The 23,991-nt window shown below is 39.2% G+C and overlaps 1 protein-coding gene and 1 long non-coding RNA gene across 4 annotated transcripts; one reads left to right on the top strand and one right to left on the bottom strand.

Annotated features, from left to right (window-relative positions):
- rnpc3 (RNA-binding region (RNP1, RRM) containing 3) lies at nucleotides 1–17,333 on the bottom strand. 3 transcript variants are annotated; one of them, XM_067486609.1, is made up of 16 exons: nucleotides 17,233–17,333; nucleotides 15,972–16,128; nucleotides 15,816–15,863; nucleotides 15,559–15,668; nucleotides 14,326–14,415; nucleotides 11,580–11,691; nucleotides 10,834–10,902; nucleotides 9,600–9,742; nucleotides 9,261–9,386; nucleotides 8,743–8,885; nucleotides 6,402–6,587; nucleotides 4,393–4,487; nucleotides 4,083–4,141; nucleotides 3,351–3,483; nucleotides 475–552; nucleotides 1–354 (listed from the first exon to the last, which is right to left on the bottom strand). In XM_067486609.1, the coding sequence occupies exons 2-15, from the start codon at nucleotides 16,122–16,124 to the stop codon at nucleotides 484–486; spliced, it is 1,536 nt and encodes a 511-aa protein (XP_067342710.1). In that variant the 5' UTR covers nucleotides 16,125–16,128; nucleotides 17,233–17,333; the 3' UTR covers nucleotides 1–354; nucleotides 475–483. The 3 variants fall into 3 exon arrangements, with proteins under 3 accessions (XP_067342710.1, XP_067342709.1, XP_067342711.1); XM_067486608.1 differs by lacking the exon at nucleotides 17,233–17,333 and adding an exon at nucleotides 16,659–16,793; XM_067486610.1 differs by lacking the exon at nucleotides 17,233–17,333 and adding an exon at nucleotides 16,659–16,793 and having other exon boundaries at nucleotides 1–62.
- On the top strand, nucleotides 16,792–23,756 carry LOC137104850 (uncharacterized). Its single transcript, XR_010911747.1, has 3 exons — nucleotides 16,792–16,885; nucleotides 21,777–21,854; nucleotides 22,086–23,756. It is a non-coding gene; the product is annotated as an uncharacterized lncRNA (long non-coding RNA).
- The last annotated feature ends 235 nt before the right edge of the window (nucleotides 23,757–23,991 follow it).

Genomic DNA, 23,991 nt, shown 5'->3' with positions numbered 1-23,991 from the left:
TTATTTTAATAAAATATTTTATTTAGACATAAAAGAAGACGACGACATCTGACGACCATCACCTGAAAGTCAGTCAAACAGGGAACAGAACATTACAAAACCACGTTTAAGACTCAAACTTTATGCCGAACAAAGCATTTCTCCAAACGGAAAATACAGAAACAACAAAGTACTGAGGGCTTTTATATGTGAACTGCAATGTAGGTCCATTTTTTTTTTTTTTACTTTAATATGTGCCATAATAACTACACATAAACTGCTCTCATTTTATTTTCGTTTTTTCCCCAAAGGATATCTTAAGTTAAGGATACAAATGGTTCTGCTGGGCCACAATATCAAGCCTTGGTAACTTGACTAAATGAAGTGTAAACAAAAGTAAAACAAAAAACAAAAAAATTATTACAATGGTAATTAGGCCTATTCTAAAAGCAGATAGTCTGCAACATAATTAAACGAGAGTGTAGATTTTCTCACCTGTTGGGCTCACTGCTGTTTTGGACCTCTCTTGCTATCTGTGCTGTCTGGTTTTGGTCTTGCAGATCTGGCAAATTGCTGTGAATTTACAGTTAAGGTCTGTGGACAGTGAACATTTTCATTAAAGGGTAAACGTCAATGGACTTGAGCATTTTCTCTCAGACGGCACACACAAGCTGCTTTTGTGTAAAGGCTCTGCTCTTTCATCTGGCCCCATTACTAAAGTTCTATTACTATAAATTCATTTTATGGTTTTCTTTCTAGAAATGTAATATTGCAACCTCATTGCAAAGCCTATTTCAGCTTCAAAGACTGATCGTTTACATCATACTTTAATAAAGCCATGTTGTATGCAGCGGCAGCTTTAAGCCACAGGGGGCCTCTTCGTTCAGACACACTCCAACTTTAATGCTCAAAAATGCTGCCAGACTATGGCTAAAGCGAACCAAACAAGAATTTAGGCGTGAACTTGCAGTCACACAGTGGGATCAATTGCTCACTCATGTGACGAGCTGAAAAGCAGGAGAGGACCCTGTCATGTGAGGCTGCTGTGTGGAAATAACTGTATACTTTAGGTGGTTTCATGCTTTTTTTGCAGCAGACTATTTAAGGATTGGCGAGCGGCACTGAAAAATAATTACAAATTACAGAGACTCTAAGCTGGGACCAGATGTCCTCTGTCTTTGACTGCTTAAAAACACATCCGTACCAGAACAAGCCTTATGCAACTTTCTGAAGCTCCAAGAAGAATCAACCCCCCCAAACACAATTCATCTCTACCACATGCGGAGTTCTATTTGCAACCTTTTGAGCCCAGATGAATTCGATATTTCTGGACTATACAGCTAAGCCAGAGAAAATACACTAAAAAGCCACTTTATTAGGTACACCCTGCTAATACCAGGTTGGACCCCCATTTGCCTCTAGATCTGCTTTAATTCTTCAGAGCATAGATTCAACAAGATGCTGGAAACAATCCTTAGAGATTTTGGTCCATAATAACACGACTGCCTCACACAGTTGCTGCTGATTTGTCAGCTGACCATCCAATCTCCTGGTCAACCATATCTCAAAGGTGCTCTTTTGGATTGAGATCTGGTGACTGTGGAGGCCATTGGAGTACAGTGAACTCACGGTCAGGATTTTAGCTCAGTGGTTTTATACCCAGTACCTCCTGGCCACATGTTGTGTGTCTTGCCTATTGTGCTTGAGTAAGACACTAAAGCCCAAGTTGGCCTTGATGTGTAATCCTTATTTGTAGGTGACCTTGGACAAAAGCAATGTAATTGTAGCTCTCTACAGCTGCAGGTGGCGATAAACTAAATGAAAACTAAATAACTGAAAACAAACAAATGTCATACGAGCTGGCCACTCCTGAATACTCTTCAATCTTTTTTGCAGATGTCCACATGGCCATCTTGTGAAAATATTCTCATACTGAAATCGTCTTATGAGATGAAGATGAGGGAATGCGTCTCCCGTCTATGCCCCTTTGACTTTATCTTTTGCTTACCATTAGTAGTTCCATTTATCTTCTCATGCACCAATTCACTTTTCTGTTTTCCACTCACGCTAACCAGCAGAGACAGATGGCGGCCCACCCTGACCCTGGTTCTGTTTCTTCCGTTACAATTTTTTGTCTCCGCTGGCGCCTAATGCTTGCTCAAGGGGGATTTGTTGTTTTGTATAAGGTCAGGACCATACTATTTAAAGTGCTTTGAGTTGATTTTTGTTGTGAATTGGCGCTAAATTAATGAAATATAATTTAATTTAATTAAGCTGAACAGCTAATTAGTCTCTCACTGATGAGGTCTGCCCGCTGATTCAAAATACTGAATTGCCACAAAAGCTGCCAACAGGGGTCTGAGTAGTGCCAGTGGTGTGACACCACAAAAAAACTAGGAAAACAGACGCTCACTGATGATCTGACATTCCGTGGACCCACTTACAGTATCAAGTTAATATATTTGCAGGAATGCGTGCATCCAGCATACAAAGCTAACAACACTGCAAAACTGTCAAATTTCAAGATTCCAAACCAGCTCTTAAATGGTCCCTTTTGATATACATGAAACACAGGAGTTGTTGGGGTTTGAACTGCAGTCAACGTTACAGCTCTGTCACCTCACCTACTATACAGTGACATGCAGGGTAGCACTTGAAAGTAATTCACACTCAAGACACCTGTGATCATTTTTTGATCTCAAAGATCAACAATTCCGGCATCAACCAATAGGTTATGGGATGCTATATCAAAATCAGCAGCCTTTTTCCATTAGATGAGTTCAAAAGTTGATGTGCAGTTATCAATGTTGAGATGAGGAAGAACAGGTGGTGGTTCAGGGCTGCCAGAAATTAGTTGTCAACCCCCTGCAGGCACCGAGGGCCAAAGCCAACAACACATCTGTGAAGGGGAGTGCACATTTATTAAAGTGTGACCTGTTATGTCTGTTCAATCTCCTGTAATTCTGTGCACTGGCAGTTTCTGGATTTTATCTTCCGTTTTTAATTACCTTGATTTTTTTCACACACTATAATGCAAGTTCCTAAACCTGTTTTCATTAAAAACAGATTTCTACAATTTCATCAATGTTTGCTATATTAATACTTCTAAGCCAACTCTAAACATGTGACCTGTACTTAATGGTAAATGGCCACTTATATAGCGCTTTGATCCACACACACACACACACACACACACACACGGTGCTCACCTGACCCAACGGGCTCGACCTGGGATTCAGCATCTTGCCCATGGACAGTTCGACATGTAGCCAGGACTGGGGATGGAAGCATTGATCCTGTTGTCCATGCCTTACCAACTGAGCTACAGCTGCCTACTTAATGAAATGAATCTTGAGAGGGATAAAGGATACAACAACGAGGGGTTTGTCGTAGAGAACGTAGCCGTTGGTTTCCCGCAGAGCTTTCTCCGCACTCTGCTCACTGGGAAGTCCTACGAAGGCCTGCCCTTTCATTCGCCCCTCCTTCATTAACACAACATCAAACCTGGAGAAAATATACGGAAAGCAGAGAGATATATACATAATTTCTCATTTTTCTAAATTAAATGAGGTTTACCCTCTGCATTTGTTTTTCCCTATTGTACCAAACAAGGAAAACTTTCTGTGTTAAAACCTGCAAAAGTTTGGGTTAAAATAGGACATCTGGCAACAGTGAGATTAGGATTATAATAAGAATGTTAAACTTATTTACTTATATATAGCTGGCTTAATGGTAAAAACGACAATAAAATACCGTAGTAGCTTAGAGTCAGGTTACAAACTGGACAAACTGATTTGAAGGCAGTTTAACATTTCTGTTCATCACCTACATCTGTGTTCAGACTCTGGCCTTCTACTAGACACAAGCTCAGTTTGATGACTCAGGTGGAATATTCATTTGAAGTACTGCTGATGCAGAAACATAAAATGTCCCTTGTGATCTTTGCTTATTAATAACACAAGTCAGCGTGAATTACTGAAAACTCTCATGAGGAAATGACAAACTGCAAGAGTTAAAATGGGTCCAAACGTAATGAGTGAAGGTGAAGAAAACTGTGTCAATAAGAAATATTGTGGAGATGGTATGGATTTCTGTTTACGTACATGTTTCTCTCAGCTTCTGACAGAAGGTTGATATATCTCCCATAGATGTACTTTAGGTCCTGGAAGATAAAGATCAGGAAAAAACACTCAATCCATTAATTTTAATGTATAGCTTTGCTATTGTTTTATGCACAAATCATGAGACTTTCATCTCATAAAAAATGTCAACTTTAATATTTAACAACACAGGATTCGGTTGACATATAATGAACTTAATCAATAAATAAAAGTTTGCAGAATAAGCATCATATATCCAGTAAACCAAACAAACACACATAACTGGGTCAAGTGCTATAATAAATGCACCTACTTTCTCCTCCACTTGCTTTGCAATATTCTTCACATACAGTCTGCAGGTTGGTTCACCAGGTTCATAATTTTTAAACACAGACATCCTTCTTATCTCTATTTCAAAAGAGAGAATGAGACAAAAAAAAAAAAAGCATTTGAAAAACAGCATTAGTTCAATTCAAAGTCATATCAACTGAATATCACTTTCTGTCGATGTTTTATTCGAGACACAATAGAAAGAAAAATCGGGCTGAAAGATGCTCCAACATATTAAAACATTGATTATTGATCTCAGCACCTACCATCCAGTTCAATGCAGATATAACATAGAACCGTATAACATGATATATGTTTTAGTGGAAGGATGAACATAGGATTAAAACTTTCTTCTGTCAAACACTCGCATGGTTAGATATTTTCGTCATACGCTGGTAGGTCTAAGATATGTTGTTTATGGGCTAACTTATTAAAAATAAGTTGGAAATACTAACCTCAAATATGGATTTACACACTGTAAGTTAAGGATGGTTTCTAAACAGGCAAACTGTGCACAGATGTTGGACATGCAATCCCAGAGAGCAACGTAAAGTAACTACAGATGTGCTAAACAAAGTTAGATTGAAATTCCATGCAGGGGGATGCAAACTTAACTATACAACTAATAAAATAACAATGCACATTTTGCTATTACAACTGTTCTTTTATCATCAAATGTAATAAAAAGGATCAAGGAGTGTATATAAAAAGGTGTATGAAATTACTGGAAATCAGTGCTCAGCATTCTCAACACTCAGCGTTCTGTGGAAAGTTGATTTCTTCACTGTCATGTACATAGGAAAGCTGGTTTCTGTAATTGAGGGAGGGCATTAGGGAAAATTGATGGTAGATTTCTCCTGGAGAATTCAGATTAGCTTTCTAAAACTGTGTGTATAGCAAAAGTTAGAAAAAAAAAGGGAACCTGTTTTTTCTGTCATTGTACAGTAAAGATCTGTGAGCCAGGCTTCCAAAATAGGTCTTAGGTGTTGGAGAAATCCGATTATCTGTTTGCAGCATGTATACAAGGATTTCCAGTAACCAGGTTCCCTGATTACCTGAGAAAACTCTCTCTCAATGACCTGGTTACTTAAGTGCATGTAAACACAGTCCATGTGTGTGATGAGGTTCTCAGTGTGTGGTGTAGGTTTTACGGATCAAAATTTAATGAGTAAAGCATAATTCAAACTGGGTTTATACCATAGAGCAATATGCACAAAATTGTTTCACAAATATTTTCCATATCAGTTGACATTAATAATTATCACAAAAAATTTCAGTTACTTTAAGCTTACGCTGCCAAACCTTCCTGAATTAAAAGGAATTTGGTATTTCTCCAAAATCTGAGGACTACAGCTGTTAATTCCCTACTAAAGAAAGGCTGCCTGGATCCCTAATTCATACATAATTACGAGTCAATGTGGAAAATACAGAGAACAGTGTTTCAGCTGATTCAGCTGAACATTTTCAATCGAAATCTATCTAAATGGCCTTTTGGACAGAATAAATCTGGCTTCAGACAGCGTCACATCACACTCAACTTGCACATGGTCTCTCTTGGTCCAGTCCCACATGGTAGGAAATGAGTTTCATATTTGTCTGGTTCTTAAATCTTCCACTTGCCAAAACATATATAAATCACTCAGTGACATGGAGCCTTAGATTATGTGTTTATTCTGTTGCATTCATGGTAACCTGCACAAACATCCCTGATATACTACTGCTGTCTATTTGTATTTTATTTTTATCTTGTGCTTTTTATTTAATTATATCAATAATTTTTTTATTTGATTTTGTCTTGTTTTTATTACTTATTGTTTTCAAATTCATTCAAATTATTTTCCTTGCTTATGTAAAGCAATTTGAATCACTGAAGTGAACAACAGAGGACAAAGTCTTCTAAATGCCGACTTCCAAGATCCAAAAATGATGTTCTGCCTTAAAGGTCTGCGCTAAGAATGTAGCCACTGTGCTGTACATCGAAATTGTATTTACCATCTCTTGACAGTCGCCCTTTCTCTAGCTCCTTTCTAGAGATGACATCTGAGGTGAGATCCTCCTCATTGTCGCTGTGCTCCTCTTGCTGTTGAGATGCCTGGATGCTGGGGTAAAGCTTCCCAAAACCTTCAGAAACCTCCCTCTCATCGCTGGCAGAGGGAGCAACCTCCATCTCTTCCGCGTCTGGAGTCACAAAGGATGTTAAAGGACCAATTAGTACATAAAAACGGATTTGCAGCTGCTAAAATGCCTTTTATTTTGTGCCATTGAGCGGAATTTAGTGGCTGAATCACAGAAACCATGAAACTCTCCTTCCAGCACAAAAACAGATAAAGGTTTTCAAATAAGCTCAATGGGAAAGAGTGAAAGAATATATTGATGGTATTGTTATAAACAGAAAATATAACGATTTCTTTAATACAATAAATGCTGCTCTCAAGCAAAAAATAACTGATAATTAAAAGAAGATGGTCTCGATTGAGTCGCAAGCACATTCAGTCCACTCCTTCACGAGTTCGAAAGGCAGTAGGAAGGATAGCTGGCAGACTTTTGGGGAGCACTCACACACGTTGGAACTGGAATTGCTTAGAGCAGTGAGCCTGTACAAATCCAAGCAGTAGGAAAAAAAAAAAAAAGCTTGTCACCCACAGAAGGGGTATGTGTGTGTGCACTGGAGCAAGAAGGAGCTTTTCCGATACAATGCAGAGAACTAGATCAACTGCTTTCAAAATTATCCACTTCCTTATCTGTTTCTCACCTCCCCTTTCCATTCAAATAGCTTGTTTATCAGCTCCAATGCCCCCACCTCCCCAAAACAAGACTAATCCAAAAAGCCACCTGTCATAGTTTATCTTTTCCCTGCCTTTAGGAAATCTTTTGTGTTTGACTTTGAGATCTATTTTACTTCTCAGAGACTTGGCAGGGAGTGAAGTTGTAGCTAGAAAGAAGGCAGATAAGGGGAACAGGGAACTGCACAGCTGACGGGTCACACAGGAGGTGCCCTCAATGACATTTCCTTACAGAGATAATGGTAAACTCTTTTTGGTGCCAGTTTCTGCTGTGATATACAGCTGTGTAACACTCAGCTCTGACTTCAGCCATAGTAAGAACGTATGTCAACCCCAGTGTCTAACTACCTTTTTGCCTGATCTGATCTTTTCATGTTGATTATTCACATTTATGTTTAGTAAGTGGCGTCTTACAAAAATCTGATCTGAAAACCGACCCTAACCAGAGTATGTATGTATACGTGCAGAAAGCAGAGGTATAATTTCACCTTCACTAAACCTGCTGCTGGACACAGAAGCAAGAGCTACATGATGCATTAATAATAAAAACCCTGCGCCCAAAGGCAAATGGTAGGTCCTGTTCTGACAAGAGATGGTCCCATTATGACAGTACACAGAAATATCAGCTGTTTTTACATTCATTTTGAAATAATGCTTTAAGAGCTTTTGTTCCCCACAACACTAGAGGGAGAAAGACCTGCTCAGTGAGATTCTGATGAATACAAAGAATCTCAATAAGTCTGACATAAGGAGAAACTTTCAGATGTGATGAACACTTGGCCTCCCCGAACACCATTTTTAGAAAACTCCTAATAGGTTAGAACACCTCTGCAGTTCTTCTAAAAACTGACTGAGATTGAAATGATAAAATGATTTGACCTCTAGTTCAAAGTGTACAACCAAACTGTGTTAAAGAATTTACCCTTTTAGATGAAGAAATCTTGTTGATAAAGATGCTTTAATTTGGGTTTTTTCCTCTACCGGTGCAACACAGAGTGTCCCTTAAGGTAATGTTCAATGTATCAGGCATCCAAAACATCAGAGGTCTATTGAAGTTCACTAAATTATAAAGTTAGGATTATTATTTTCGTCATGCTGTTTTCACTTTAGCTTGAACTGCTACAGCTGCAACACAGCCTCCCAAAGAACAACCGCTGTGCTCCCTTGCAGAAATGGGCAAAATGAGCAAAATTGCTATTTCTTTCTTTGAATTTTGTCATTCCTCAAAACTAATGTTAAAAAAAAAAAAAAAAAAAAAAAAAAAAAAAAAAGCGATTCGGATTCAATGCACAAATTTGGGATTAGAGTCAGTTTTGATCAAATTTAATCAAATCCCATTTTTAGGCCTAAACCTAAGTTGCGATTTCCTCTGGTTTACTTCTTGCAAAGTACGTTTACAGGAAACTCAAACTTAATTTACTCATGATTAGTGCTTTAAACATCATTCCCTAATTAACAGGAATTAACAGGAATTTTGATAACCGATGCATTTTTTAAGCACTGAACTGATTATTTACCTTTAGGTTAAAACAGGGAACAAGGACTCTCACCTCTACATTCCTCTGACATCCCCTCTTGACCTGATTCACTTCTGTCCACTATGGCCTCTGGAACCAAAATGTGGAATTGAATTTTCTTCGGCCCAGAGGGGTGGGGTTGCTCGAACACGTCAGAAGGCTGGAGCACTGGAGCACTATGGACAGCACAGACAATCACTATCCCCCCCTAAACAGCAGGCTCTTAAAAAGTACCCCCAATAAACCGGGATCCTGAGCGGCTTAAGAGGTTGGGAGATTGTGTTCTGGCCAATCAGAGGTAGCTCCCTGTTGGCAACCATGCAGCCAGGAGACATTGGGGTGCGTGTATTTATAGTTGAGACACAGAGTTTGAGGACTTTCATTAAGGGAGTCTGTGCATGTTTGGTACTGAAACAATAAGTCTCCAGGCCACACAAGGCTGTCTTTATTAGGAGGACTTACTGTCTGGAGGTTTCTTAGCTGCCTGTGAATACTGTCTCCGGATGAGCTATGCGAGAGCACTGTGACATGCATGAGTGCTTTTGCTGTACCTCTGAGAGTCTGGTTTGGGAGCACAGAGTAGATCCTTGATCTTCGGCTTCTTTCTCTTTGAAGCTGTTTTTGGTCTCATGGGGCGCTTGCATGCTTGGTTGACCAGGCCCATCAGACGAACTATCCTGAAATAAAGCAAGCATAGGGAAAGAGGGAATAATGTCTACCTTGGACAAAAGAAATCTGTCCACCCACTGGTATTCAAAGACATTTTGCTTTAGGCCACTTGTGTTATAGAAAGTTTTAACAGTGATAAAGGACACTTTAATACACTGGCTTGACTGGTGGCTAATGGAGAGTCCAGTTCTCTCTAATGTGAGCCGTTATCTGTGCTTCACCTCTCCTTGTCTTCATCATCTCCACTCTCATACTCTGACTCTTCTTCACTGGAAAGTTCCATCTCCTCCTCTGGTAAAGGGGGGTAGTGAGGAGGGAAAGGAGGGGGCATGGGGATCGGTGGAGCAGGGCGCAGAGTCTCAAACTGCAGAAAGCCACAGGAGTCAAGAAAAACAAAAAAAGATTTCATATGCTTCTGTGGTACGATGCATAAACATGGCTACTAATAATAGTAGTGATAAATTGTGTGTTTAAGCATGGTCACATGCGTATGATGACAGTAGGGATGATAAATTAAAAAAAATGATGTATCAATGGCAGTCTCAACTAGGGATGGGCCTATTTATTGACCACTGAATTCTAGTGCCCTTTTTAAATTTTTCCAAAAAACACCATGATGTTTATTCTGCTTAATCTGATAATTAGTCTTCTAATTGTCTGGTTTAGGGAATGTCAGATAATAGGGGGGAAGAAATAGCAGTTAAAAACACAATTAGTGTTTAATGTAGGTCAAATATGGACTGATTTATCTGATCACCATCCAACTCCCTATAAACAGACCAATATTTCTGTCTTCACATTTTGCATTATGCAAGGGAACAAACTTCTAAATCATTTCCCTCTGTTTCCAGAGCTTTCTTGAAAATGCAACAATCACCCAGTTTAAAAAGCATGGTTAAATGCAAATTGCAGTTTACAGAAACTATATGTCATGCATGGTAAAACACTAAAATAAAAGTCAGGGATGTCCTAAGTCATGCGAATTTGCTTTGTGCTGGAGATGTCTCATTGCAGCAGTTAAACTTCTGAGTTTAACTGCTGCATAAAATTTCTGCATATTCAAAGTTTGTACTTTGTTGAGTAATGAAAAAGCAGATACACTGTGAACACATTTGGACTAATTAATTGATAACTTTAGTAGAAAAACCATGTCAAAGTATTATAATTCTCACAAGTCTAAATATATAGGTGGGTGAATCTTTGCTAATTTTATTTGGACTTATACCTAGTGCTCACACACATTGTTCTGTGGACTGGGAATACAGGAGTTACTGAAGCTGAATTAGTTGCTGTTTGTTGAGGCTCCTCATAAACTGGGAGCTGAGCAACCTCCAAAGCTGACACACTTGAATACAGATTTTTTTTTTTGTTTAACATCCATTAACTCGTGTTTAAACCGAATACAAATACGCAGGTCTTTTGTCCTTCACCAACAGTGATGTACTCAAGACTTACCAGGGGGGGTCGGGCAGTGACTGCCCCAAAGGGACATGGTAAATTCATCTTGTTCATCAGGTGAAGAACCTGTATAATTGAAGATCTGTACATTAGAACAAGGACAGTTGAATGTAACAATTACAAAAACAATACAAAAAGCTGAGTAGTGAAAACTGCTAATAGAAATATGATTATGCTCACAAACAGGCCTCATTCTCCATATGTAAAACAGACTGCAAGGCTTTTCCATTTTCATTTGAAAATACAAGGATCAAGGTGAGACTGAGGCTGAAGTGAGATACCAGTGGCGAGGCTGAGTATGTAGGCGGCTGCTCTGCAGCACTCTAGCACCACCAAGATGCCGATGCTGGAAGCAATAGTGAAAATCCAGGCAGTGCGTCTCCTAGGGAAATGTTAAACCCATAACTCATGCCTCCCACTTATGGTTTATTATTAATACTTGCTCCCAAAATTGAGATTTAAAAAGGCAAATGTTTGCTGTTTGATCTTTAAGGAGTTGGATACAGTTCAAAAACCTCTGGGACACTTAATGCAGAACTGTTTTTATTTTACAATATGAATCTAGAGGCTATAAATGCTGCCACATTTGCAATTTTTGTACAAATAAGTGCTTTGCAAAAATACAAAAAAAGAGGAAACAATGAATACAATGATATCATGCGAAAATACAAACACATACAAACACATGACCAATGTTGTGCATTAAAAAACAAAATGACTAAAAAGCAGCAGCAGTGACTTACTTGAACGTAGAACTTTGGCACACTCATGAGAGCGTGCATTATATTTGTCAGAATGCCATTTGTAGGTGGTGGGTAGAAATATTTCAAAGTAGGATTTGATTGAAAGTTCAACCTGCGGGAAAGAGTGTGGAAGGAAAAGGCAGAATTACTTGAAAGGAAAACTCAGCAGCTCACTGCTTTTAACACAATAATACCCCCTTCACTTAACATCTCACCCAATCTGTCATAAGCTTATTTTTGAGGCCACAAGCATTCAGCTAACAAAACCTAAAATCCAGCCATTCAGGTACACTGGGACCAGCGCACATCATCCGCCACAAAGCTCGTTTTCACATAATTTGTTTTATTTTGTCATTACCTTTTGATTCATTGATAAGTATATCATAATGAACAACAACATTTTTTTTTTAAAAAAGGAGCACATACTGCTATTTTTCTACTGGAAGCCCCAAACACTGCCATACATTAAATCTTAGAGATGGGGATCACTGAACCTCTTGCTTGGTGTGTTTACCACGCTTTTCTGCAAACAGCAGGGTTGCTAACATTAGTCTGCAGCATGGTGTCCGACCCCTGGGAAGAGAGAAAACTAAAAACTAAAATGTTTCTGAGAATGAAAGCAAGTTGGATTCAAAAAAATAAGATGCCATCTTATAGCAATGAAAAATGTACTGCAATGCAATGTTGGTGGTTCATATTAGTGTTTGTAAGTGACATTTTATCAAGCTCCGGTGAAACAGCTGTTGCAATCGCAAACTGACTGTACCAAAACAATAATTGTCAAACCGTGCAGTTTCCGCAAAAACTGACAGGTTATGATATGTTTCTTGCAGTATGGTTTTACCAATATTGTCTCCATCAATATCCAACAAATCACAAACTTCCTCATCTTCCTTTAAGTTATATGTGTTTACTTTTCTTGGACTGTGAGAGGCCGACTCTGAATGATGACAACAGACACACACACACACCTTCTGATCTGACTGGATCAGGTATGAAAGTGATCCAGATCTGATTTGGCGGAAAAAAATTAAATCCTTATGCAATATGAACATTTACTTGCAAACAGTCATCTGATAACCATAACATTAGAATGTATTCACATTAAGAGCTTCCCAGTGCAGAATTGATTTATGCTACAAAACTCAAGTAAACTCCATCTTAATTGATTAGATTTCCATCAGTATATCGAGCCAGTGTTGGCCTTTTACTAAAATTCTGCTAACACAATTCCACTTTTTAATATGAAGGCAGAGTGGCCTTCTGTACCCGCAGCGGCACAGACTGTCTGTTTTGGAGGGAGTATTAAAGACCACCTGGTCCCACCAACTGGCAGGCCATGGACCTGTCAGATGCTCAGCAGCAGCCCAACCATCTAATTGGACACAAGGCCGCTGACTATCCAGACTGTAGCTCTCAGAATCTGGTCCAGGGTACTGTGGGCTGGTATCTACACACCCAAACGGGCAACACTTTGATCCATTTGAGAGAGCATGTATGACATGTATATTTAACTGCTTATGGTATAGTTTGAGTGAGTAATGACTTATACACAAGGGCCTGTTGAATGACTATACACGTCCATGTACATTTGGAAAGTGACCATTTTCAGTTTTTCCTGCTCTGTTGAAATTAAATATTCAACATGTGCTTAAATTACAGACAGTCAGCTTTAAATTAATGGATGGGGCTGGAAATATTATTGATCTGTGTAGGACTTATGGCATATTATTCATGGACCTCCAGTATTAGCGGCTCAGAAATATTTGGACAGAGTGCTGCACAGCTAGCCAATGGTCAGCTGTGTGTTTTTCCCTTCTCTGTTTATTTACAAGTAAGCAGATTTGCATTTTAAATCAGTCAGTGGTTACTGTAAAAATTGAGTTCAAAAAGAGTTTCATTAAGCTAAAACATTAATTCATGATGAAGATTTAAAAAAAAACAATAAATATGGTCAAATCATCTATTTGATAGTTTATCTCATGACCATGTCTTAAACAGAAAGTACACACTGGTGAGCTTGTGAAGATTCGAAAATTTGAGTTTGCCCATAAGCGTGTAAACATCCCCTAGAGTTCTGAATCAGCTTCCTATGGACTGATGAGCCCAAGATAGACTTGCACTAAAAAAATTGGAAGGAAAACTGTCTGGGATGGGATGAAGGTGCTGATGATATGACGGCACAAGCTCATTTGTGAACCATGGTGGAGGTAGTGCTATGACAAGTTTTATGGTGTAAAGTAGAATGTTCTGCAACAGCCAAGTCAGTCACCTGACCTAAAACTAACTGATGAGGATGTCACTTGATGAAGGCAAAACACACCATAAAGAGGCAGGAAGTAAAGACAGCTGTAGTATAAACCAGGCAGAGCAACAAGAGGAAGGAAACCTAGGATCTCGTGGGGTCTATCCAAGGTCTGTCCAAGTTATTAACTGCAAAAGATTTTTAACAAGGTCTTAAAACTGGCAATTTCAATGAGGATTATACAAAAAGGTTGCAGTTCCTACATGTTTCATCCAACATTTCTGACCAAAACCTTAAGGTAGTGCTACCAATCTACACTGTCATTTCATTTCAAATCCCCTGTGGTGACATACAGCCAAACTATTAAAAACTGTCATTACAGCTCAGAAGCTCAATGTGAAAACAAACACAGAAACACAGAATCTGGGTAATTAGCAAAGGGTTAAAAAACATACACCAACATTTGCTCACAGTCCACCACACAACGTATTTAATACTGACCCAAGGTTTGGTGCAATGCCGGTCTCTATGAGGGGAATATTTGGCTGTTTGGTCTCCTTTTTCTTCTGCTCTTCCTTATCATGTTTAACACTGTAGAAAAAAAAGAGAGAAAACCTGTTCTGCTTTAGGTGCTTACAGAAGCTTTAGGCCAGAGATCAGGACGGTTCTGACGCCCGTCCATCACAGTCAGCATGACATTTTACTAGGGGCTGGGCAACGCATCGACCTAACTTATTACATAAATACGTCGACTAACGTAACGTGCATTAAGAGGATGTAAACTGCCATTTACAGAGTGACTGCAAACTACACATCCCTCACATGGTTATTTCATTGGCTACAACATTGTTGCATCATCACAGGGAACGCACACCATTTGTTGGCTGTAACAGCTAATAAGCGTTCAAACACCCAGTTAAATTGTGCGTTACTGTCAGGGGCCTTTGATTGGTTTACAGGCTCACTGAAGGCCCGATCCTTGTCTTAGATCCTTAGACGTGGACGTTTTTTGATCCAGAATGTTTGTTGGTTTTAAGATTTTGGTCGTCGCAGTGTTTACTTTTTACATATGCAGCCAAAACACGGGGGAGTAAGCATTTTAGCAATGACTGAACAGTGAAGGATGACTGTTTTAAGTCTTTTTCTCTTGTATTTGTTTTTAGAGATTTGGTACCATTGGTACCATTTTAGTTTTCAGATTCATATGGGGATAATGATGTAAAGCACTTGAGGATTCAATAACTCTGTGCCCCTGCAAACATCAAAAAAGGTAAGATTTACCATCTCACTGAGTATGAACTCTACATTTTGAGAAACTGTTGTTGCTGTGGTCCTTTAATCTCAAGTTGGTTTATATCAATGGAATTGTGAGGTTTTCTGCTTTCTAACACGGTATAGTTTGTCGAGTTAGACTGACTTTGTTCGGGATAGACTGGTGCAATTGTGAAATACTTCAGTTGATTATGTCTTGGTCCCGCAACCCAGCTAATAATAACGGGTGGGAAAATAATCTGTAGATTAATTGAGAAAAAAAAAAAAAAAATCGATAGATTAATCGACAAAAAGAAATAATCATTTGGTGCAGCCCTACATTATACCCATGCTAACCACTGTCCACCACAACATTATTAATGGTATTAAAGCTATTGAGCTGTGTAAGTGCAAAACTGTCCGATAGTTACAGTTTGTGCAGATCCACCGTATTTCTCTATTTATGTCATTTAAGCAGCGTACCTGTCTATCACGGGAGGGTCCTTCAATACGGTTATATGATCCTGGCCTTTGGCAAACTCCACAACAAGTATTTGATCAAGAATCTCTAACTGATGAAGTCTGCTGAGAGCCTGAAACACACAGGACAGAGCAAGAACACCCCCAGGACACATTAAGAGAATATCTCATCGTCTATATCACTGCTAACTTTCGTCTATAAATCTCTGTATGCATGGCTTTGATTAAAATTATATAATTGCAATTACTATAAAACTCACCTTTGCTGCTGACTTTTCACTTTTAAAAGTTGCAAATGCTGCATGTTTCTGTGTAAATTGAGTATAATGAAAAATATCTTGTTATATACCTCACAGCAAATCAGCTGAATTTTGGGATGGTGCGATTCTGAAAAATGTTACAGATGCTCAACTCACCAGACGACCTGTGTTGGAGAAGACCCTGACAGATTCAGCTCCAAAATATCTCAGGAGGTCTTCCTTCTCGTCCTGGCTAATCTCAGCCGGTAAATGGCGGATAAGCAGTGTTTTACTGCCGTTTGTTGGGACAGGCTCCTCATTTGTTTCCATTTTACTGTATGTGAGCAAAAAGACAGCTGGTAACTCTTGGGACTACAAACATGCTTTACACATAAACGTTATTGAGCTTCACAAGAAGCAATGTGACCACAACAAAAATCTCCATCAGTGGGATTGAAACCAGACAATATTTTCATTATTAAATTATCTAAAATTAGGGGATTTGTTGTGTTTGTTTGTATTGAGTGACATCATAATTACTGCCACTTACTTAATTTTTTCTTATTAAACAGCAACGGAGGAGACAAACTTTTTAGCAAATCTTGACGAATTATAAAACAACCTTGGTGAATTAATAAATAGCAATAAACATCGTTAATCAGTCAACATTACTGGACTGTATCAGTCTAGCTCCAACCTTAGCTCAGTGCTAACGTTAACGTTAGTCCTCCACAAATGCTAACGTCACAGTGAAAGAGACCAGTGTATTCTTCACCTATTTTCTTTATTTACTGTCAATTCCTAACTGAATCAGGACATAAGCGCCATATGCCGATAACAATGGGATAGAAATAACACTCTCACCAAATAACAAAAGCTCCGTCTAAAAATTTGAGAACATCCCTGTATCCGCCAGCGGTAACAACCAATCCACTTCCGCGTGTTTCTACTTCACACGGTGATAACGGAAGATTTACAACAAAACAAGTACGTTAGCGCCACCGTCTGGACTGAAGGAGCCTGTAGAGGATCCGTATATCCGTGACCTGCTCGTCGCCTCGACTGGACGAGAACAAGACACAATTAAGCTGGTAAAATGTGCCAATTCCTCCTCCTTCATCTTTTTTTTTCCTTCTCCTCCTTGTCCTCCTCCTCCTCCTCCTCCACCTCCTGGTGCAGGAAGGTAGAGCGTTTGTCCACCAATCTCCCAGTTGGTGGTTCAATCCCTGGCTCCTCCGGTCACATATCAAAGTGTCCTGGAGCAAGACACTGAACCCCAACTTAGTTGCTCCCGGTGAGTGTTGTGCTGCATAGCAGCTCCCCCATCGGTGTGTTGGTGTGTGTGTGAATGTGAGTGTGAATGGGTGAATAAGAAGCTGTGTGAAGTGCTTTGAGAGCCAATAGGTTGAAAAGCGCTATATAAGTGGAGAACATTTACCATTCTTCTCCTTCTCCTTCTTGTTCTTCTTCTTCTTCTTCTTCTTCTTCTTCTTCTTCTTCTTCTTCTTCTTCTTCTTCTCCTCCTCCTCCTCCGTCCTCTTCTTCCTACTCCTCTTCTTCCTCTTTTTTTGGGGGGGGTCCTTTTTATGTGGCTTTTATTGTCGTGCATTACCGCCACCTACTGGACTGAAGCGTTGCTCAAAAAAAGGCAGGAAAAATAAGCTATACTTTATTTACTATCTCGGTCTCCTTTAGGTATTTCATCATAGCACTAAATAATTTCCATGACTGTGTCCTTAACAGACTCACAGACAGTTTCAGAAACACTATAATAAGGAGAATCCAATCCAAAATGATCACGAAGGGAAATTTTAAACATTTCAATGTACATCAGTTTTAATGTACAACATTTCAATGTACATCACAAACTGGACTAAGATGTGAAACTTGTAACATCCCTTCACATTGCTCCTTATAGTAGTAGTGTTATGGTTGGAGTTTCTAACAATCATTGCGTCAACGTCCAGAGGCAACATTTTAGCATCAGAAATATCTATCCATTCATCCATTATTTTAGATTCACATGGGGGCTGCAGTCTATCGCAGCGCTCATAGGACGAGAGGTGGGATACAACCGTGACAGGTCACCAGTGTGTCTCAGGGCGAACACATTTAGAGTCGCCAATTAACTCGTCTCCTCGCACAGTGAAACCGGAGTATCCAGAGGAAACCCACACAAGCATGGGGAGAACATGCAAACTCCACACAGAAAAGCCACAGTTGGTTTGGGACGCAAACTTGCAACATTCTAGCTTTGAATATCATCACATGGGTCACATTGCATCAGGAATTTGCGCCCTATTACTCCTCTCTTCTTATATAATAGCAACCAAGTCAACAATGCATTGATGAACAAAGAGTTAGCACTCCCATCATTTATAATTCATCTCTAACTTCCAGGCCGGAGAAAGCCCCTTAATATGAAATACTATTCATGTGCCTTCATTGTACAAAGGTAGAGGCCGGTCACTTTAACAACAATCAAGAAATGTCCAAGCTGTCTATGTCAGAGACTGCTTGTGACTTGCTAGTTAACCTTGCAGTATGACAAATATTTATTCAAATATTTATTATTATTATTCATTTTGTCTTTTTCACATATCCCGTGAGTTCAGTGTCACCACAGCGGATCATTGTCCGCATGTTGATGTTGGCACAGTTTTTACACCTGACGCAACCCTCCCCAATTTCTACCGGACTTGGGACCGGCACTGCTCTGCTGGGGAAAGGGCTGTTGCGGGTTTCAGTGTCTTGCCCAGAGACACTTTGACATATAACTGGGATCGAACCACTGACCCTACTATACAGTCAAGAAACTGCTGGGTCAGAACAAGTCTCTGAGACCAGAACATCTGTGAAGGCAACAGAGTTTGTACAGGCCTGTCCAAGAAGATTCAAATGAGTAATGTGAGGTGACTGTGGTGCAGGATGGTAGAGTGGGTTTATATGTTATATGTAGCTTGAGAAAGGATCAAAACTGCTACAGTTTTATTTTTAACTTTATTGTAATAAATATAATCAGAGGTCAATTAATCACCCTAATGGAAAAGTGAGAACATCGATTTTAAAATGTCTTTACAGGACTCACATGGTAATTTAGGATTGTGTGTGTGAATAAGAAGCAGTGTAAAGCGCTTTGAGTGGCAGCAGGTAGAAAAGCGCTATATAAGTGCAGAACATTAACCATTTAATAAAGGAGAGACTCCTGCAGAGTAATAATAATACAATAATAATATTATTTAAGTGATTTTTTTCAATCACATGTAATTATTTTAAAATGTTCTTGTGATGAAGTTTCTGGATGACGTCAGAGTCATGAACATCAAAGCCGCATGGGACAGGCCGGGCGCTGTGTACGCGATTTCAAATATTTGAATCATGCCGCTAAGGAAACGATTTACGGGAAACAGAAATGATTGGATACAGATTGTGGGACACAGACTTTAAGAATATTTAGATTTATTTCATAGTTAACTTATTTATGACAGCAAAGAAAAAAAAAAAAAAACGAAGATGGCGAGTTGTTTCCACCAGGAGGACGAAAGGAGAAGAAAGTATGTCAGATACCTTCTGTCACTCCTGGTTTGTCAGACAGTAAGAAAAGCTAAACTAGACCTGATCATGTTGAATTACGAAGCCATAATAGAGCGTTTGCTGAGCCCAGTACTGGCTCGGATCAGGTTCACCGAGTTTGAAGTCTCCTATGAAATCGCAGACGATTTAATCGAGGTTGTGTTAATGGATCTGTTGGAACAAGAGGGCAACATCCACGTAATATTGAACGCCATGATGTCCCAGGAGTTCTGCGATGTGCGCCACATTGTGAAGTGCTTCACGCGTAACCTGTTGATGCCAAAGTCAAAGGCGAAGGGCCCCAGCTTCGTGCATTCTGTGAAGTCCTGTCTCAAAGACGACTGGCCCTGTAGGGCGGCTGTCCGCGCATTTACAGCTGCCTTATGGATTTATAGGGGCCCGACACGTTAAGCTGTAAACAGAAGACTGGATGTGCAAACACCAAAGAGGAATAAAAAAAGGTCTAAGCAGGTAGAAATTATAATGAATGTCTTATAAAAGAGCCTTGTCCGCATGTAGGTCAGGCATTATCTTCCCACATGGGGGTGAGGACCCAGGCCGCTGTTTTTGGTGCGGTGGGTTCTCTGGGTTTCTCTAACACCGGCCGGGGCACGAACCCGCAACCCTTTGCCTGTGAGGCGGCAGTGTTTCCATTTTTGTTTTGACATGTGTGTTTTTTCCTGTCATTTGCTGTGCGTGGTTCCTATGGGTTGTCCAGCAGAAATACACACTGTGTGTGTCCTTTTGATGTAACCAGTGTGATGAGTGCATTATATACTGTATTATGGAGATGCTATGTGATTGTGTCATCTATATTTCAAAACAATCCAAACAACATATCAATAATTTGGTGAATATTTTCAAAATGTAATTAACACATCTGTAGGTACACTGCGTATTAGACCAGGATATGAAGGGGACTTTAACTTCAAGGGTGCTGAATTTTATTATTAGATGGTCTAAATACTAAAAGGTTTAAAGCCTCTTGCTTTCTTGATATGCTTAGAATTAATCCTTAGGTTGAAATCTTTCCATGATTTTTGTTTATACTGTGGACAAATTGCATTAATTCTGGATTAACACACAAATATGCAGAGGAATACACAAATGTCAAACCACAGTAAGAGCAGTAGGTGAATCAAGTCTACGGTCCGACATTGTTTTTTGTATCCTGATGCTGTCTGAGGTTGATTTTATATCAATTACTTGATGACAGAGCAGATGAGTCTCTGAGTACTTGGCTGACCCACTTCGCATCCCAGTCTGAAATAGCAAGCAGCCAAAGCCTTGTAACCTATAAGAAAGGTCAAATATTCCACTTGCAAAACTGCAACAATAACATTTTCAGTTTCCAAAGTGTGTAAAGTGGAAATACTGAAAATCTTTTGGTTGTAAGTCCTAACTTTTCTGTATATTGGGTCCGTAGAGTATAACTGATACGCTGCTGTCCCAATTTAGGATTTATTTTATTTTTATTTATTGTTTCTTCAGTTGATACATAAAGTTATTAATACACACACAAAATGTGTGTGTGTTTGTACTGTTTGAGGAAGGCTCAGTAAAACCTCGATAAGCATTACAACAGTAATAATCTGAAAGCAAACCTCCATTGTCATCCATCTTCAGTAACACGTTTACCTGAATGACAAACCTTCTTTACACCTACTGCAACTTAAAACACTAATGGTTAAATGTAATGTGACATGATAATCACTCCGATGAAGTCAGTAATATAATAACTTCCCACTACTACTCAGCTAATTGTGTTAAAATTTATAGCCCCTGTTAAAAGCTTAACGTGACTGGTGCCACCTAATTTCGTCTCCTGCATATGCAAACCTACAGTATGAGCTGTGCAGCAAAATATGATACCAGTTCTGACAAGCTGTCTCCTGGCAGTTTAACAACTGTTCATTGACACGACCCCTAACCTCATCTACCCATAAGATGTCAACAACCTAACAACTCCATAGAAGTTAAATGCTTGTGACTCCCGACTATGTCAGTAGGAACTGAAGAAGAGGGCTGTTGGATAAGCAAGTCCAGTTGTCACCAAATGAGAATCTCCACATACATATATAAATGCCGCTTCACTTTACATGCTTTCAATAACTTGTTATTGAATTAGCACCAATGCAGCAATGACACATAATATTTTTTATGGTTATTCATGTGACCCATGTGAACCTCCATAATGGCAGCATAGTACCATTGAGTACTTTCAACACATAGTAACCAGGAATGACCTGAAAGGACCATTACATAATGTCCACTGTACCTTAATCCTCTTTAGTGTGACTGAAAGCAATAATGTTGGGGTAGCTATGTATTAATATTCTCTATGGAGGCCAAACAGATCAGTTTAGTCATGATAGTGACGTTAATAGCCTCTTTCTGCTTTACTTACAGGATTCCAGTGAACGCCAGCAGGTGTCAGCCTCACCATGTGAAATAACAGCAGTAATGGGTCTGATATTTCCCCCAACAGTAAGTAGACTAAATCCTATTTTTAGTTTCTCCCTTGAACCACAATATAATACAAGGTTAAGTAAAACTAATTAAAGTGTATTTTAATATTAGACATTGTCCCAATTAAAAGTTTTGTTTTTTTTTTTTACAAATGAGAAGTCTGATTGTTTATTAATAAAAGCTTAACATGGACCAAAAACTATAAACCATTCAACCTGTAACCACAATGTTGATCTGTGAGTATTACAGACACAGGATAGCAGTTTGAGAAGGCCCGTCCCCCTGTTCTGCCTTATGAAGGCCATCAGCTTCCCATCCCCACCCCCAAGAAACTCTCCCCTACACTTCACAAGATGCCTCAAAATTCCTGGCCAAATGAAGCCTTTTCTTTGAGGAGCGACGCAAAGACATTCCTCATCAGAGGGACACAATACTCTCTTTCACTGTGGCCTGGCTCTGAAATTTCACAGGTGATGGGAGGAACAGTAGACACTCGATCCTCCTTCCTCCCTTCGACGTAACTGGAGAGAGATACAGACTGGGAATGAGGTGGCTGGGGAGAGACAGGGAAATATATGCTGAGTGTGATGGGGCAGCTACAGGTTCTATCAATTGGACTGATGACAAATCCCATGTTTGCCATAGTTGACCCTAACAAAAGATGTACAAATAAAGGAGATGAATCAAATCAAGTGGCAATAAAGACTGATTAAGGACTGTTAGGGCAAATTGTGTAGCCAGACATCAGAAAATACAAAGCAGTTACTCTGATGAAGACTGAGGTTTGTATGTGAGTCATTCAGCTGATGTTTTCATCCAGAGAAACGTTTACTTTTCAGCCACAACATTAATACCACCAGTTGGCAAAATCTATATTAAAACATTATGAACTAATAACTCCTGATGGACAATCATGGCCTAACCCCCTGTCAGCACATAAAGTCGTTACAGTCAGCTCCACCTTTAGTAACAGTGACCTTTAACGTTTTCGGGAGACACTGTACATGTGTCCCATGATTATTATAATCACTACTGCTTTAAATACACCATTTTATTAGTGCAGTAATGTTTTAAGTATTTTAATGTAAATATGCAGATATTTCTGTACTTTTCCTTGAGTAAAAGATTTGAATTGGTACTTTTAGTGGGACTTTCTTTAGCCCAATACCTGCACTGCAGTGTTGAGTTTGTGTACTTCTACCATCCCTGCATACAGTGTATCACATGTTGCTGTGTATAGGGCTGTAACTGCAAACTCAAGAGTAACCATGCTGACCCTGGTCCTCCATGAGATTATAGTCATGGCCAAGATCTAATTTAAAGAAAATCTGATTTGGTTTGTCTACACCTCTGAAAAAACAAAGCAAAGAATCTGAGTCACTTCAGGATAAAAGGATTTGGGCCACTACAGTATATGTGACTGTAGCAATGTGCCTCATGCTTTACTGTTGTTCTCCTCATCTGTCAAAGTGAATTGTTGCACACACGTCATTTATTAAAATATGATCTAACTTTGTTTGTATTTGATGAGGTTCATAGTCCGTGTTTAGGAATTTGTTAGTGCAGCTACACATTACACGTCTGCACCTAAATATGCAGATCTAATCCGAAACAATAGTTTGTCTCCTAAGTTGTGGTACACAGAGAGATGGTTTAATGAAGAAAAACAAAATAACAAGGGCAAATTTAAAACTGTATGACCATATCCCAACTGTAAAATATTTTTTAAGTACATTAAGTACATAGCGTAGCTTTAAGCACCTCCATTTTTAGACATGTTTGTCCAAATGGGGTAATGAGGATCCAGACTCAAAGATTATATTATAACCCTTCCTAGTTTTATCCATAACAAAACCTGAGTCTTTTTTTAGGAGTCTCACTTTTTGGTTGATTTTTTTCAATGTGAATAATAAAGTAGCTGTAACCCACACCTCAGTCTGGCTGATTATTATTATTATTATTAGTAGTAGTAGTAGTAGTATGTGTAACAGCTACTGCAACACAAAAATTTACCTCCGGGCATTAATAAAGTATCTATCTGTCTATCTAGCTATTCCTTCACCTGTTTGTTCAAAAGCGCTGCCACATACAGCAAATAAGGTCAACACTCAAAATTCTACTCATGGCTCTGCACTGTTTCATCGTCTCCCTTTGT

Source organism: Channa argus, chromosome 19 (genome assembly GCF_033026475.1).
Source record: "Channa argus isolate prfri chromosome 19, Channa argus male v1.0, whole genome shotgun sequence".
Taxonomy (NCBI): domain Eukaryota; kingdom Metazoa; phylum Chordata; class Actinopteri; order Anabantiformes; family Channidae; genus Channa; species Channa argus.
Note: the sequence above shows the minus strand (reverse complement) of the source record. Positions and strands in the feature narration are given on the sequence as shown.